General features: G+C 34.5%; 1 protein-coding gene across 3 annotated transcripts in view; it reads right to left on the reverse strand.

The window, feature by feature from the left end:
- Window positions 1-18749, reverse strand: part of TMEM38B (transmembrane protein 38B) — a 53972-nt gene that overhangs the window by 18395 nt on the left and 16828 nt on the right. For all 3 annotated transcript variants that reach the window (XM_047831017.1, XM_047831014.1, XM_047831016.1), the window contains 3 exons: window positions 8015-8199; window positions 7117-7204; window positions 3312-3429 (listed from right to left, as the gene is read on the reverse strand). In XM_047831017.1, coding sequence (XP_047686973.1) covers window positions 3312-3429; window positions 7117-7204; window positions 8015-8199 — 391 coding nt within the window. The remainder of the gene's footprint in view (window positions 1-3311; window positions 3430-7116; window positions 7205-8014; window positions 8200-18749) is intronic.

Genomic DNA, 18749 nt, shown 5'->3' on the forward strand with positions numbered 1-18749 from the left:
TCAACAGACACCAGTAGTACTTATTCTAATAAATCCACAATACAAGTTCATTTTCTCTAAAGATTAAAGTTAGAAAATTTCAGAAATTATACAGCTCCCCATACTCCTTCATGATAAAAACACTCAACAAACTAGGAATAGAAGGGAACTAACTTCCTCAATCTAATAGCAGGCACCAATAAAGGAACCATAGTTAATATCATACTTAATATGATAGAGAAAGACTTAAGATAGTGAAAGACTAACTGGCTTCTTCTTAAAATCAGGGAAAAGAAAAGGATGTTCATTCTATTTCAATTAAACATTGTACTAGAGGTTCTATCCAGGGCAACTGCACAAGAAAATTAGATAGAAGATATGCAGACTGAAAAAAAAAAAAAAAAGAAGTAAAACTATCCTCTATTTGCAGATGACATGATCTTGAATATACAAAACCCTAAGGAATCCACACCAAAAAAAACCCCCATAAAACCTACTAGAGCTAACAAACAAGTTTATTAGCAAGGTTATAGAATGAAAGATCAAAAATCAATTTTATTTCTACATGTTTGCAATGTACAATTCCACTTACTATAGCATCAAATAGAATAAAACACTTATGAATAAATTTAACAAAAGGATATGTATGACTCATACACTGAAAGCATCATGAAAAAAATATTTTAAAAGACCTAATAAATGTAAAGACATCTGTGTTGATTGTTTGAAAGCCTTAAAAGTGTTAAGACAACAATACTCCCAAACTTATTTGCAGATTCAAGGCAATCTCTATGAAAATATGATCTGGCCTTCTTTGCAGAAATCATGAAGTTAAACCTAAAATTTATATGGAAATGCAAATGACCTAGTATGGTCAAAACAATCCTTAGAAAGAACAAACTCAGAGGATTCACACTTCTCAATATCAAAACTAACTACAATGCTAAAATAATTAAGATAATGTGGTACTAGCAGAAGGATAAGTAAATAGATGAAGGGAACAAAAGTGAGAATCCAGAAAAATACCCTCACATTTACAATTCATTTTCAGCAAGGGTACCAAGACAATTCAATGAGGGAAAGAACAGTCTTTTCAATACATAATACTAGGATGAATAGATACCCACAGAATCTTCAAGAATGTAAAGCTACGCAGCCACAGAATGTAAAAGAATGAAGTTTAATTGAATCCTTTCTCATACCATACCCAAGAATTATTTCAAAATACATCACAGAGCTAAATTAGAGCTAAAACTATATAACTTGTAGAAGAAAACATAGAGATAATCTTTTTGACCTTGGATTTGGCAACAGTGTCTTAGATATGACATCAAGACATATACAACAAAAGAGAAAATACGTAAATTTGACTTCATCAAATTTTAGAAATTTGCACTTCCAAAAACAAGAAAGTGAAAGGACAACCCACAGAATGGGAGAAAATATCTATAAATCAGAAATCTAGTAAGGGTCTAGGGTCCAAAATATATGAGGAATTCTTACAACTCAACATTAAAAAGACAAATGACACATTAAAAAATGGGCAAATGATCTGAATAGACATTTTTCCAAAGATATACAAACAAACACATGAAAAGATGTTCAATACCATTAGTCATCAGTCATCACAACCACTAGAATGGCTCTAATAAAAAAGACAAGCATTGATGATGGTATGTGAAATTAGAATTTTCGTACTTTGCTGGTGGGAATGTAAAATGATGAAGCCATCATGGAAAACTGTCTGTTAGCTCCTCAAAGGTTAAACACAGCATTACTATATTATCTAGTCCATTTCTATATTACACCCAAAAGAAATGAAACACATATCCACACAAAAAACTACATGAATGCTCACAGCTCATTATTCCTATTAGCCAAAAAAATAAAACCCAAATATTCATCAACCAATGGATAAACAGAATGTGGTATATCCATACAATGGACTATTATTTGGCAATAAAAAGGAATAACATACTAATGCATACTACAACATGGATGAACCTCAAAAACATGGTAAGTGAAAGAAATAAGTCACAAGGATACATTGTATGATAGCAATCACATGAAATGTCAAATAGGCAAATTTATAGAGACAGAGAGTAGATCAGTGGTTGCCTACATTTGGAAGGACTGAGGGAAAATGTGAAATAACTGGTAATGTGCATGATGTTTCTTTTTTGGAGTGATGAAAATGTTTTAATACTGATTGTGGTGACAGCTGCACAATTCTGTGAATATATAAAAAAACACTGAAATGTACACTTAAATGGAGGAATTTTACAGTATGTAACATATATCTCAATAAGCTGTCACAAAAAAATACATACAGCTCAAAATGTTGAGGACTGGAAGAGGACACATATGAAGAGATTTTTGCCTCAGATATTTGAAGTACTTGAATTACAGCCACAGATCACCTCCATAGTAGGACTACTGAAACAAAAATAAACTATCCCTATAGTGACTTGGTTCTTTCTAAGATATAAATTTATTTAATATATACTGTCTTCCTTTTAAGAATCCAATAGGTAAGTTTTTACCCAAAAATAGCTAGGCTGAGAGTTAGCTATAAAATTCCTCTACATTTAAATAATACTCTTATTTTTAAACCAACTGTCTACTTTTGAATAGGGAACAATATTTAATAATGGTAAGAGTAACAATAATCAGAATTAGACTCATGATACAGCTGCCAATAAAATTCATAAGATACGTCCCAGTAATAGAAAGACATGCACCATCTCCAATCCTCTCAACAATCGTATAATGAAGATGAGGAAATCAGGATTCAGAGACATTAAGTGACTTGCCTATTCAGGAATTAGATAGCAAAGCTAGGATTTGAACTTAAGATTGCCTGTCTCCAAAACCTGTGATCTTACACCACACTACCTCCTATCTTCAAGACAGAATAAAGCTTCCAACAAGGCAATAATAATACAAGAGACTACACACAAATATGCCCCACTATAAAATTTTGAAATGTTAAAGCTTTAAGGAACCTCAGAGAACATCTAAGTATCCCATTTTACAAATGAGACATTGCTGTCTGCACTCTGATCAGCTATAGCTATTTCCACTATTCTGGCCTCCAACATTTATTAGACTATCTGCAAATCTTTCATGATAGCCTCAGCATAAATCAAATGTGGAATCATCCAGGAGCTATGTTTCAAAAAGTCATGGATGCGCTGAATAAACAACCCAAAATTTACCTTTTTAGACTGTAACAACAGTAAAAAGTAAATGTTCCTGTTACTTGCCTAATATGCAGAATTCTGGTTATAAAGCATTTGTAATATGGATCTATAGCTACTTTGAATTCTTACCTTTGTGGCCACAAGAAACATGGTATAAAGGAACATAAGATTATGCCTTGATACTGCCAGATGTTTGGTGTGCTGGAATGTGAAGATAACTGACCCCAGTAGGGTTACCTTGGCAGGGCTGAAAATAAAATGCATTTTAAGTCAGTAAGTAATAAACATACATGATCCATCTCTAGATTTCTCAAAGAGTACTCTGAAAAATATTAATTTAATATACCCATGAGTTAGTAATAGATGAAAAAGAGTTCTATGAATATACTTCTCAAGTTTTACAAGTGCTACATTATATAAAGTATAATTTCACTCTGATAAAGTATCAGAGATCTTAGAATGTTCACACATATTGTGACTCTGATAAAAAGAGTTCATTTCTATTTACAGTACTTCTGAAACACATTTGACCATATACTACTTTTTTACGAAGATATGAAAGTCCCATGTTCCACAGTATGACTTAGAAAAAAGCAGATTAGTCCTTATAGTGCTAAAAAGCCCCTTCAGTCAGGTGGGAGAAGGAAAAAAGCAAGCCCTGATTTACACAGTATCTTCCCATTTCCATGGTGTAGATACTCCCATCGCAGTCAATTTCAGGCTGCTGTGCAGAATGGAGAAGAGACAGACACACACAACCAGCTCTCATACAACAGTATAAGCCACATCCAGCACAATCACTTGGGTAACTCCAGCACAAAGCATTACTTTCATATTATATATTTGCCACACATTTAAAGTATATCTCAGTAACAGATCATTATTTAGCTTATGTTTACAACTAGAGAAATACAAATGATAAACTCTTAGAATGCCATACTGCAAAATATGGCAAATTTAAAAGTCACTATAAGCCATTTTATGAAAAATTACCTATTTATTTATTACAAGCTAAGGACTGAGTTCAAAATAGGGTTAGGTTTGGGCAACAGGGCTTTAGACCTTGCTTAACAATTGACTGGGCAGCATTAATGTTCTGGAACAATGGTCTCTCAAACTTTTTTTAAAATTTTGTTTTAATATTTATTTATTTTTGAGAGAGAGCGAGCGAGCAAGTGAGAAAGGGGCAGAGAGAGAGGAAGACACAGAATCTGAAGCAGGCTCCAGGCTCCCAGCTGTCAGCACAGAGCCCAACATGGGGCTCGAACTCATGGACCACAAGATCATGACCTGAGCCAAAGTTGGACACTTAACTGACTGAAACCACCAGGCCACCTGGTCTCTAAAACTTACTAACTGCATATCCCTACTGGTTAAAAAAAGGGAGTTTTATGACACTCCCTAATACATGTTTATCAATTAATTTATAAATTAAATATATATATAATGTATTAAAAATGTACACCAAACTATTTATTTATTTATCAAATGGACATTTTTAAAGGATGAGGTAAAAGGAATTACTTTTATCTTAGTGTCATTTTACTAATCTTTGTTTCTAATAGTTTAGATTCTGTACCACAGTGCCTCATCATGGGTATCCTCTGAGCACACTCACATTCCATTTTGGATTGCATTCCCTTAGAGCATAAATTCAGAAGCACTGAATTTGAAAAGCAATGATTTTGTAGACAATAAAATTGGGCAGGGGATTAGAGAAGGGCTGAGATTTAGGAAAATGTCAATGAGACTGGTTTGGAAGATCAGGATGCATTTAAAAAGTATTCTTGTATTAGTTTCCTATGAAACTAGAAAATGAGCTTATCTGCATCCAAAATACAATAGTGGGATAGGTATAGGGTAATGATTAGAGACATTCCAACTCCAAAAGGGAGAAAATGAAAGGAAAGGAAGAAAGAAGTCCCTGGTCCTATGCAATTTCAAAACCCAGCAGAGCTAATTCAATTAGGTTTCAAGGTTTCAAAGCCTGGGAATAATCCTCTGTGACATCAGGCTCCACCATCTGAGTCCGCAACTCGAACTTCTGCACTTATGGCTCTGGATTTTGCACCTGGACTCCAGCCTACGGGTCTGACTTCAGGGCTCTAGGCTCACGGCTCTCAGTGCTTGCTTCTGCAGCACATATACTAAAATAGGCCCATGGCTCCCAGCTGAAATCCATTCTTCCTTTCCCTTGAAGGGTAACACATGTTTGCAGCTGAACAGTTTTATCAAGCCTGTTTCCTGCCTATAGAATTTTCGGAGCTGACAGCCTTCTTCTATTTCATCTTATCTCTGTCCTTCTCAGTGCAAGCTGGCAGTGTTTCTACTATACAATGTTTTCAAAAACCTTGTGGGTCTCCAGCATGTGACACAGGGATCCATGCCATTAGTTAAGATGGTCCTCCACATACCTTTCCTGGATAATCTCATGTCTATTCCTGGCTTGTGTTGTGTTGGCTGAATGGATCCATGAGTCACACACCTAATTTCTTTAACACTAGCAAAAGTTTTCCAGACAGACCCTTTACCTTCTCTCCACCACAGACTGTCCTAAAAGTCAATCTCTTAATTTTATCATCTTTTGCAATCTGGATAGGCTGAGAATTTTCCAAATTATTACAGTCTTGGTTTCTTTGTTCAGCAGTTCAACTCTTTCATCTCTCACTTTACTATAAGCATCAAGAAGAAACCAGTCAGACCTTTAACACAGCTTCAAAATCTCCTCAGCCAAATAGACAAGTTCACTGCTTACAAATTACACTTTCCACACAACTGTAGCACACAATTCAAGTAATTTTTCTGCCACTATATAACTGTATCACATCTCCTCCACTTTCCAATATCATGCTCATTTCCTTGAGCACTCACCAGCACCTTTAACGTTCATAATTCTACCAATGTTCTGTTTATGACAATATATGTATTTTCTAACATCATATAGGCTTTCTCTACTATGCAAAAGTATTTGGTAATAGATAATAGATATATACACACACATACACAAAATAGCATAACGAACTAATGATCAATCTCACTTGACCAACTGATCATTCATTCATTTATCTAACATTTATTGTCTACTCATAGATTTGTTGAAGAATACGTGCAGGTTACCTGGCCTATTCAAGGATATAAGCAAAGGAGAAGGAGAGAATAGTAAGAAATGAAGTCAAAGCAAATACGGTATGAGGGAAAGGCAGATCTTGGAGGGTTTTACAGGCCATCTGGGGAGTCATTCCAAAGTTCTGAACAAAGGAGAAACTATTTGATTTTGGTTATAAAACACCAAGAAATGTTTTATGGAAGACATTTTGAGACATATACTCAAAAGGAGAAAAATTTCCCTTGAATATCACTAATGTCTTACTTATAACTTATCAATCAAGGCCTTGTTTGCTCCATTTATAACAATTATAGTTTATTTCCTCTAATCTTTCCTTATGTGTAATTAAGCTCAACTCTCATTTTTAAAGCAACAGGGGATTGATCTGGATTGATCTGGATTGATAATGGATTGATTTGTTCCCATAAGCTTGACATTTTACTACCAGAACGTGTAATTTGAAATCTGAGTGATATTGTAGTCATTAATGAAAATGACAAGAGCCTGCAATGGATTCATTTCCATCCACAGAAGTGGGTTCCTATGTAGTTCTCTCTTCATAAATACACACCATTCCCACAACCCTGTAACAATCCAAAAGTTTTTGTTTAGTTTTATTTTCTAAGGGGAAGAATCCCCAGAGAAAAGAATCAGTATTTATTTTAAAAACTACATCTGAGAGAGCAGACTTCTTGAAAGAACAAGTTTCCTGACTGTCTTCCATTATTATGACTGTTAATTTTTTTCAGCTCCATTGCCTCCACATTAAGAAATCTGGTAAGATCTAAAGATAAAAAGCTGGTCTCGGTCTAGTTTATACCAACTCACTAGGACATCTTCAGCCATTCATTAGCTTCTGGTTTCCAACCTCCTTTTACCAACTGCTCAAAATTCGTGATAATGCTACCACCTGCACCTAAAAATAAAATAAAACAAGAATATTTAGTCAAATTTTATGGAGAAAACATTTGAAACAAAGCTTTAATTCTATCTCCTGATGTAAAGTTCCAAGAAGATCCTCAAAATATAATTTTGAGGAGGGAGAAAGTTTCCTTGTACATTTATGGTACTGAGACAATTGCAATTCTTCCTGTTCATCAGTGTGGCAACTGTCTACTGCACCATAATTAAGGTTAAAAAATGGGGCCTCAAGCACAAAGATGTTCTTTGCCTGAAAAATAAAATTTTCTGCTTTATTATTTCCTTCCCTGATATCAGTTTTAGGTGCAGTACAATATAACAAGAGATTAGAGAAATTTATTCAATTTCTACATACAAAAGAACTCAACAATGAAGGTAAGTGATGTAAAGTGAAGAGGAACCCATAACCAAGCCTATTTACTATTTTTAGTTATTCAGGATGGAAAAAAACACAAAAAAGAAATTTCTTATATAATTTCTTTACATAATCTCTGAAGTAAATTTATTTATACTGGCACTATACTATACCTTAATTAACTATGAATCCCTCTGGTTCTGGACTACTAATCAAACCAATAGTAAAAATTTTATATAGTAAGATAGGCTCAAAATGATGGTTGATGACTAGTACTAGTGAAAATGCCAGTTATGAATTTACTTTACTAGCCAACATAAAAAAAGACTCCCTACTTCCAAAACTACAGTTACTAAAGTATGTTGTCCTCATTAATGTAAATACAGAATTGTTCAGTAGCAGTAGTATATCAATAACAGATTATTTAAAAACACATATTGTTAATATTACCTCGGGCCCATCCAACAGCTATCATGACTATCCAGCCATTTTTGTAATAGTTATTTGCATGTGTGACTCCACCTACTATTTTCCAAGTTCTGGTCACTTCCTTCATTCCTGCAGCCAAGAGTTGAACAGGTAGGAAAGAATAGCCCTGGGAAACTAGGTCACATGGGCAAAAAAATGTAATATACCTGAAATGAAAAATTTAAATGATTTAATATATAAATAAAATATAAATATTTATAATAAAAATATTTTAAGACACATTTTATAAATTTTAAATAAATGTTAATATATAAATGTTTTGATACATAAATGTAAGTACAAATTATTTAACAAATATTTAAATATATACTCAATTTAGTTGAGTAAGCTTGGATTTTAAACAATTAAATCAGAAGAACAACCCAGAATATATGCAATAACAATGTGGCAAATGCAACAAACTGAATTATCCACATAAACAAGGAATTTGACCTAAGAAGACCACAGATTGAGTAGAGTCAATTTTTCTAATCATAGGAGGCATATGTAATAATCTGCCCAAAATATATGATCAAAGGGGAATTTCATCTTATTTAGACTTCTGAATACTGTATATATGCAAAAAGTATTTACGGAGTGCCTCATTTGTGCCTATACTCTTCTAGAAGGTAAGTGCTAAATCCACTAACAAAATGAAGGAAATGTACAATCGCTTTTAGGATAGGGACTTTTCTAGCTAGAGTGTCATTTTCTGGGAAAAGGAATTACAGAAGAGCCCTGCATTTCAACCCTATTAACATCTTCACCTGTGTCCTTTTGTGTTCTACATAAACTAAGACCTATGCAAAGAAAAGTCATAGCTCTCAAGGAGACAGATTTGTGTTGAGGAAAAATATTTTTTTCATACAGGTGAAGGTATATGAAACTGTTCTTCAATTAAATTGTGATAATAGTTTAAGAATAACTCCTCAGGTAAATTACTTTTTGAAGCCTCATTTATTCTAAGCATCCATTCAAACAGTTTACCAATAGCGTCAACTGGGAAACACACTAGTTTTTTCCTCCCATTCCTACAATACTCTCTGGCAGACAATTGTGTGCTTAAAGCAGAACATAATCTTCTTTCTAGCAGAGTGATACAGAAGACACCACGTGAATGAAGTATTATCTCTTTCAAAAGAAGTTGTTAGCCTTACCACAATTCATGATTCATAAAGTCAGAATTCCCAAAAGTATTCATGGAATGTGAAATTTTATAAATACTACCTCAGAGATCCAATGCAGGATGCAATGGTTTGTTCAGGCTGAAGCACCCTCTCTTCATCTCCACTTACCAATTCCTTCCTATTCTCCAAGGTCCCAGTCAAATACCACCATGTACATTGACTTTGGGAGTTTCATTTTAATATTCTCAGTTCAGACTAAATTCTGCTGGCTCTGTACAACTAAAACAAATCAGTTCTTATGCCTTAACGTATCTCTTTATACATTTTTCTCTATAACATAATAAGTTACAATAGTCCTTAGATGGCAGTAATCATTTTGTTACCCCCTCACCTAAAACTCAGCACGATGAAAAACAGCTCTAAATTAAACCATTTATTAGCCGTTAATCTGGAGACAAAATACAAAATATATCAAGTCAAAGAATTAGTTGATAATTAAAGAATTTGAGAGAAAGGAATAAATTATCTGAGGGTAATAAAAATCATTTTCAAACAACTCAATTTAAAAATTTTACATGTTCATGTATTTTGAGAGCCTCTATACACTTCTCTCATTAAATATAGAATAAGGGGGGGGGGGGCGCCTCGTTAGCTCAGTCACTCAAGTGTCTGACTTCGGCCCGGGTCATGATCTCACAGTTTGTGGGTTCAAGCCCCGCATCGGGCTCTGTGCTAACAGCTCAGAGCCTGGAGCCTGCTTCAGATTCTGTGTCTCCCTCTCTCTCTCTGCCCCTCCCCCCCCCCATGCTTTGTCTCTGTCTCTCAAAAACAAATAAACATTGAAAAAAACTTTTTTAAATATAAAATAAGTTAGTCAGTTATGTATTGGAGGGAAAAATTACACTTAAGTAATTTTTAAAAACATTTTAAAATATAATAAAAATACTTTGGTATCCACCGCAGATCATATTAAGAAAAGGAAATTAGATTTCACTTTAGCAGGAATGAATGTTCCAAAGTAAACAACTCAAAGAAACAATAAAAGCTAAAAGAGAATACAAATGACCCCATTTTCATTCTCTACACCAAGACTATCTTTACAATAAGTTAAAAACCTCAACTACTAGCAACCTTGGACTTTTATATTCAACTATGTGACATTATGGTACATGGTCTAAAATCTGTAATTACTGCTGTTTTCAAATAAACAAGTCTTTATCCTATTTATTCATATATTTCTAAAGTATACCTACAATAATCTAACATCTTAAACAAAAAACAGTTCTCATTTACAGTGTTAAATAGCCACAGGGTAAAAAAACAACTGATTGCTGTTCTCAGTAGATTCACAAGTAAACGTATCAGACCAATGGCTCCCTAAACAGCCATTCTTCCTCTATACTTTACTTGTAAAGTATCTAAAGAAAACATATTGGAAAAGAGGAATAAATGGAACGTATCAGACAAGAAATAGAATGAGAAGGCAACTGATTTCTCAAACATTTTTAAGTCACATAAGTTGAAAGAGAGAGAAAAATAGTAAACAATAGAAGTTTAAAATAATAGAAGTTAGTCTAAATAGGATATAATAAGATGCCAAGCCATAAACAATTGAAAGATGAAAAGTAGAATTTAGGTTAATACCAAGAGCTTAGCAGAGAGAAGCTTCCCACAGTTAGTAAGAGAATTCTGTTTTCATTCTACTACTAATTCCACTCCTCTGACTACAAAAGACAGTTTTACTTAACTAAGCCAAAACAGAATGACAAACTAAATAAAGTTCATATTAGTCCAATATGACAGCTTTGCTCTTGCTCTTATTATTCCAACAAATTAATAAGTTTATGTATTTTGTGTATGCTTTGAAAAAGACAAAGAATTACAGACCTATAAAGCCATACCTTTTCTTTTATTTTTCCTCAAAATAATGCAGTCTCAGTTATGCAAATGTGCAATATTTAATAGTTGATACTTGGAAGTTGAAGGAAATCAAACTGGGGCACAAAACCCAATACACAGAAAAATTACAAAATATTAATATCCCCAGAAACAGTTTTCAAAAAGAAAAATCCTATAAAGGTATATACATCTCTTCCAAACAATACTGTACTATGACATAACAAGTTATTGTTTCCCGTTGCCAGTAGATGGTGCTAATATCCACATGTGAGCACTGTGAGCTATTGTGCTAAATAAAGATGGCCTTTCCAATAAGGGCATTCACAGAATCCCGTAGCTTAGCTTGCTAGAGTTTGAAGTACATTCCAAACATCATTTCATCTCTCAAATTAAAATCAAATAAAGCAAACATTATAACATTTTTTTCTCACTATTAAAACCTTAAAAAAGAAAACAGTAAAAAATACTGTCTTTAAACAAGTATCATTTTTTATATTTAAGAGTCTGAAAAGACAGAGATATTGCCTGTATTTCCAGAATCCAAAACAATAAGAGCCAACTAAAGACAGCCTAGATTTGAATCCTGGCCCCAACTACTAGATATCTGTGACACCTTGGGCAAGTGACTTAACCCATCTTGCCTCAGTTACATCATCTGAAAAATGAGAATAAAATTGTACCTATCTCACAAGGTTCTTGTAAGGTTTAACAGGGTAATATATACAAAGCAATAAGAAAAGTGTCTAGGACATAGTGAATACTACATCAGCAGCTGTTATTGTTTTACAGCCAATAACAATGCTCATTAGCAGAATAAAATATAAATATTCATATAATAAATTATACAGCATGAGAAGGAATGAACGACCACATGAGTAAATACATGTAAATCTTAGTAGCATAATGTTGAGTGAAAACAAAAAAACAAGTCCCAGAGAACTATATACAGTGCAATACCCCATTTTAAAATAGGGCCAAAAACAAGTAAAACTAAAAACTTACTGTGTAGATAATCATATGTATGATACACTTTTTAGAAAAGTAAGATAAACACAAACATAGAGGTTATATGTAGGAAAAGTGCAGAGAAATAGGATAGGGGAAAAGAAATATACGTACATTATTGGTAAAGTCCAGTTCTTAGGTTGGGTGCAATACAACAGAAATGTAAAATAATTAACTACCATGAGAAATGATTTGCCATTATCTAGCAGAGTTTAAGAATCACTTTCCCTGTAACTCAATAAATCTACTCTTAAGCAAATACCAAGAGAAAACCTTGCTCATGTGCCAGTAAGTACATACAAGAATGTTCTTGACAACACTGTAATGGGGGGGAAAAGACTGGAAACAAGTCTCTGTCAACAGAGGAATAGATGAATAAACTATAACAGTTAATTCTAGTATGCTATACAGTGAAAATTAATAAATTACAACCATATACAATAAGATCGGATCTCAGGAACAGAGGCTGACCAAAAACAGCAAGTCACTAAAAAATACACACATATGGGGGCACCTGGGTGGCTCAGTCGGTTAAGCACCCGTCTTCACCTCAGGTCATGATCTCACGGTTCGTGAGTTCAAGTCCCATGCAGAGCTCTCTGCTGTCAGCACAGAGCCTGCTTTGGATCCTCTGTACTCCTCTCTCTCTATACCTCACCTGTTTGTATGCTCTCTCTCTCTGTCAAAAATAAATATATTAAAAAGAATACAAACGTATAATTCCATATATAATACTTTCAAAAACTATAGTTTAGGGATATACACATATGCTAAAAGTACACAAAAAAGTAAAGGAATCATAAGCACAAAATTAAGGCTAATGGTTACCTCTGAGAAAGGAAGAAAGGAAACGGGATCAGGCAGGTGTTGGGGGGTTGCATACAAGGGACATTAAAACTAACAGCAAGGGTTTGGGGAAGATGGTGGCACCAGTGTCTGCACAGATTTAGAACTCTTCAAAACCCAACATAAAAACGGGACAACTAGAAGGCAAAACCAAAATCCCATCTTCAACACTTAAAATAAAACTATGTGACAAGGTATCCCTTCAAATCCCAAAATGCAAACGGGCAGAGACAATTCACCAACACCCACAAGACCTATATTGTTTGGCAGAAAGAAGAATGCAGTAGGTGGCAACTAATGGACCCAAGAACAAAACAACTCTAAAACAGTTCATGAGTATTCACTAGAAAGCACAACAGGCCCATTTGGAAACAACAACAGCTGAAACTGGGAGATATTCTGGCATTCTCCAATACCAGGTGACACAAAGGATCCATAGTAAGAAGGTCTGAAGGGGATGAAGCAATTTAGTCCCCGTGAACTTGCAAAACTGATCCACCCAAGCTTTCCCCCAGAATAAGCCCCATGTGAAGAAAACACTGGTGTGGAATCAAAACTGAGCAATACAGAGCAAAAGAAGAAAGAGAAGGTTCAGACCAAACTGGGGAAGGGGAAAAGACAGAAAATCTCAGAAAGCAGGTCCTCATCTTTTGAACACTATAAAAACAACAGAAGCAGGAGATCTATGAAGTCAGAAAATGTTTCCTGAATTCCACCTTATCCTAAAAGTTTAAGAAACCTAATTCAACATAAAATGCCCAATGGAAAAGTATCAAGGTCAAATCACACACAAGTTTATTATAAGAAAGAAAAGCAGAATAAATCCCTATAGACAATGAAAGCACTCAGGAAAATGTGTCCACCAAACAGATCAAAACTGTAACCCACTATTTCAAAACAAGCTAAAGACATGAAGAAAACTGATACAACACATAAAAGAAAAACATCAGATTTAGAAAAAGTGAGAACTGAAGATATAATCCTTCGGGAAAAAAAAATTTTTTAAGGAAAAGAAGGGGCGCCTGGGTGGTTCAGTCAGGCGTCCAACTTTGGCTCAGGGTCATGATCTCATAGTTTGCGAGTTTGAACCCCGTGTTGGGCTCTGTGCTAACAGCTCAGAGCCTGGAGCTTGCTTCAGATTCTGTGTGTGTCTCTCTCTCTGCCCCTCCCCTGCTCACACTCTGTCTCTCTCCCTCTCAAAAATAAATAAACATTAAAAAAAAAAATTTTTTTAAGGAAAAGAAATCACCTCATTAATGAAAACCAAACCAGAATGAAAACAAAGAGAAATAAATATAACACTATCTTCAAAGAAATAGAAAGGGAAAGGGAAAAACATTTTAAATTTAAAAAAAAGATTTAAAAAGTCCACTGATTTAGAAAGACAAAGAGTCATATACCAATCATCGGAGTTCCTGAAGAAGAGTACAAATACTAAAACAAGTTGGCCAATAAAAAAAATGTGTACTTACTATAAAGAACATACCACACACCTAAAAATACTGACTCAGAATGATCCACACCAAGACTTATTTTATTTAAATTATTAGGCTTTAATGGAAAAAAATCTTTTGGGCATCTAGAAAAAAAGAGTATATGACTTTTAAGGGAAAGAAAATTAAATGATCATCAGACTTTATCATATCAATGCTTTATGACACAAGAAAATAGAGTAACACTTTAAAATCCTCAAAGATACATAGTATGATCCAATTATTTTATATCCAGTAATACCTACTTTCAAGTACAAAAGAGACAGACACCAGCATACGAAATTCAGTGATGAATCTCCTAGAGAATCAACTTCAAACAACCAAAATTACTAGAGAGACACAGACATAAGGACTGGTAAAAAGCATTAAACATACAATTAGCTGTAAAACTAAGACTGAATAAAGGGAAGAGTAATAGCATGCAATAATTGTAACTATGACAATATAGAATAGTACATCTATTTTTAAAATGGGAATAGAGAAGTATATATGCAAAAATATATATATTTTCAGTAATCACATCACTGGTAGTATTAGTACCGTTACGCCAAAGTTATTGTGTATTATGTGTATAATACAGAGTAAAATCAATGAGTAACATTGGAGTATTCTAATTCTATTATGTCTTGTGCCCTCAAGAAACAAAATTCTTAGTGTGGAAGAAAGGAGATATATATGTAACAGAGAAAAGTTTAATAAAGGCTCTTGAATTTAAAATAGAAATATCAATATGAACTCGAGTAATTTTATCCTTATTTTTCTTAGCTCTGTCCACTGAGAAAGCTTAGAAACAGTAATCAATCCAATAACAATGACTATTTCTACCTCAAATTGTGGTCTTGAAATGCCATTTCTCACTAAGAGACACTAGAGCTCCTTAGAGAAATAAGTGATTCCAAAAGAAAAGAAGATCAATCAACCTAATATTAAGTAGCAAGGAGCTAATCAGTCTGATGAGCCAATGTGAAGAAGCTCCCACCAGCCAAAGATGAAATAATCTAAGCCTCAATAATGACAACTACAATTTATTGAAACCTATGAAATACGCTTAAATCCATGAGTTCATAATTACCCAAAAAACAAAAAGCAAAAAAAACCAGTTACCTTTGGAGGATGACAGGGGACCAATTATCATGAAAACTGACAGATAAAGAATCAAGGATTTATCATGAATACTACAACTGAGTAACTAAATAATAGATTAGTGGGAAATATCTATTTATAATACTATTCCATCTAATACACAAGAGGATAGAATTAGACTATTACCATTCTGCATTTCCCAATTACTTAAAATAGTCATTAAGTGTAAGAGGTCTAATGTCAACAAAAGAGAAAGCAAATCAAGTATTTTGGGCCTCTTATGATCTTGCCAAAGAGATCTAACCTAAATCAGATTTGTATTCTGGATCAATCTACCAATTTTCAGGAAACACAGAGAATACAGGAATATAATGATCTGTACCATCAGTATGCAATCAGCACATTCCAGACTTTAGAAAACTCTGCATGCCAAATGGCATGGTTCTTCAAGAAATAAATTATAAGGAAAAAAAAAGGAATGGAGAGGGAATCTATAAAACAAAAGTGACTTAAGAGACCTCAAATATTTTAATAGGCAAGACTAAATTATAGTGTCTATGGATGAAGATTTGGATGACAAAATTATAAAAATATACAAGGAAGTGATTACCATAAAAGTCAGGACAATGGTGTTCTATTGTAATGGTTATATAAGGTGGGAATATCATTGTGATTAGAACATGGGACACACATAAGAGACTTCTAGAATGGACGAATAGCAAAGCCTTATTTCTTGACTTGGCTAGTGGTTTCAAGGTTATACTTTATAATAATTCATTAGGCCAAATATTTGTTTTTTGTGGTGTTGAAGTCAGACCCTGCCATTCACCAATTCTCTAAGCCTCAATTTCTTCCAATATAAAATTGGGATAATAAAAGATTCAAGGTTAACAAATAATTAAATATTATTCTATTAATTCACTATATAAAAATGCATTTCTTTCCATTTCTAACACACCTTTTCATTTAATCCAAGAAAGCATACATTTATAGGCAAGTAATTTTTTAAAGGTTTATATTTTTTTATTTTTATATTTTTTAAATTTTTTAAATGTTTTATTTATTTTTGAGAGAGATGGAGAGAGAGCAGGGGAGGGGCAGAGACAGGGAGACACAGAATCTAAAGCAGGCTCCAGGCTCCGAGCTGTCAGCACAGAGCTGGGACGAGGGACTTGAACTCATAAACCATGAGAGCATGACCTGAGCCAAACTCAGATACTTAACCAAGTGAGCCACCCAGGTGCCCATGGGACATACATATATTTTTAATGATAGAATATTAAAGGAAAAGCATCTAAAGGGCGGGGGGGGGGGGGGGGGCTTCACAGCATAAAGACCGAAGCCAGATGGCCCATGGAGACAGAAGGATTTCAAGACTCGTGACTTCAAAATCTGTTGCCAGGTTAGCGGTTACTCCCTGCAAGAGCTATCAGAAGGTGTAAATCCAGGAGTGGCGAGCCCAGCATCACCAGGATCAATACTCTCCTACAACTGTAATCAGACTCCCCACAAATGTCAAGGTTTATTTATTTTTGAGACAGCACGAGCAGGGGAGGAGCAGAAACAGACATAGACAGACTCAAAAGCAGGCTGCAGGCTCTGGGCTGTCAACACAGAATCCGATGTGGGGCTTGAACTCACAAACTTTGAGATCACGACCTGAGCTGAAGTTGGACGCTCAACCAACTGAGCCACCCAGGCACCCCAGACAAGTAAGTTTATTTCATTTAAGGGATCAAAAAATCAAGACCTGTACTTCCTTGCTACTCAATTACAGAAATGCCTTATAATATACCAATACACAGCAGTCCATTTCTTTAGCAATATATTTAGTGAACCAAGAAAAGTAATTATCATATAGTTTATAAAACAAAGTCTCTGCTCTGAGAAGCTATTATTTAGTGGAATGAGACAGACCAACATAAAAAGAAATAAACAGATAATATGTCAGATAATAATTAGTCTAAGGAGAAAAATAAAGAAAGATGATGTGGTTTAGTTAGTTAAGCATCTGACTTCTGCTCAGGTCATAACCTCATAGTTCGTTGATTCGAGCCTTACATTGGGCTTTGCACTGTGAGTGCATAGTGTGCTTGGGATTCTCTCTCCCCCTCAAAATAAATAAATAATTTAGGAAGGAAGGAAGGAAGGAAGGAAGGAAGGAAGGAAGGAAGGAAGGAGGATGTGATACTCAAGAGAGAGGAGGTGTTATTTCAGTCAGGGAAGCCTCTCTGAAAAAGAAAATATGAGCCTTCCAGGGAAATAGCATTACAAAGAGAAGACTGCAAGCACAAAGGCACTGAGGTAGAAAAACACCTTGTGTTCAAGAAATGGCATAACCAATGTGGCTAGAACAGACTGAACAGGAGAACTGTGGAAAGATTACATCAGAAAGAATGAAAGAGAAGATTATAGAGTTTTATGGGCCATGGTAGTTTTAGATTTTGTTCTTTTTTTTTTCTTTGGTAGAGAGAAAGGGAGTGTGTGCAAGCAGGGAAAAGGGGCAGAGGGAGAGGGAAAGGGAGAGAAAGGGAGAGAAAGAGAGAAAGAGAGAGAATTTTAAGCAGACTCCATGCTTAGTGTGGTGCTTAACACAGGGCTCCATCCCATGACCCTGGGATCCTGACCTGAGCCAAAATCAAAAGTGGAACGCTCAACAAACTGAGCCACCCAGGTCCCCCAGATTTTGTTCTTAAGCGGATAAGAAACTACTAAGCATAAGAGTAATATGTTCTAACTTATTTTTAAATAATCATTTTGTCCATGCAAGAAAAGAATGGTGGTTAGTACACAGGAGCAGAAGTGGAAGTGACAGTAAGAGTCAGATTCTGGATATCCTACTTTTTATATAGCTTTAACATCTTCACACATTAAAAAATTGTAATAAATGCTATGCCAATATCTTTTTAAAATATTGTTATAGAAATAAAAGTCCTTGAGAAAGCCTTTTAAAACATATAGCAATATCCTCTAGGTCCATCCATGTTGTTGTAAATGACCATATCTCATTCTTTTTTACAGCTAATATTCCACTATATATATATGGCATATCTTCTTTATCCACCCATCTATGGATGGACACTTCAGTTGCTTCCACATCTTGGCTATTATATAAAATGCTGCAATAAACATAAAAAATGGATGTATCTTTTTGTTTTCTTTGGGTAAATATACCTGATAGTGGAATTGCTAGATCATATGGTAATTCTATTTTTAATTTTTTGAAGAACCTCCATACTGTTTTCCACAGTGGCTGCACCAATT

Source organism: Prionailurus viverrinus, chromosome D4 (assembly GCF_022837055.1).
Source record: "Prionailurus viverrinus isolate Anna chromosome D4, UM_Priviv_1.0, whole genome shotgun sequence".
NCBI classification, from domain to species: Eukaryota; Metazoa; Chordata; class Mammalia; order Carnivora; family Felidae; genus Prionailurus; species Prionailurus viverrinus.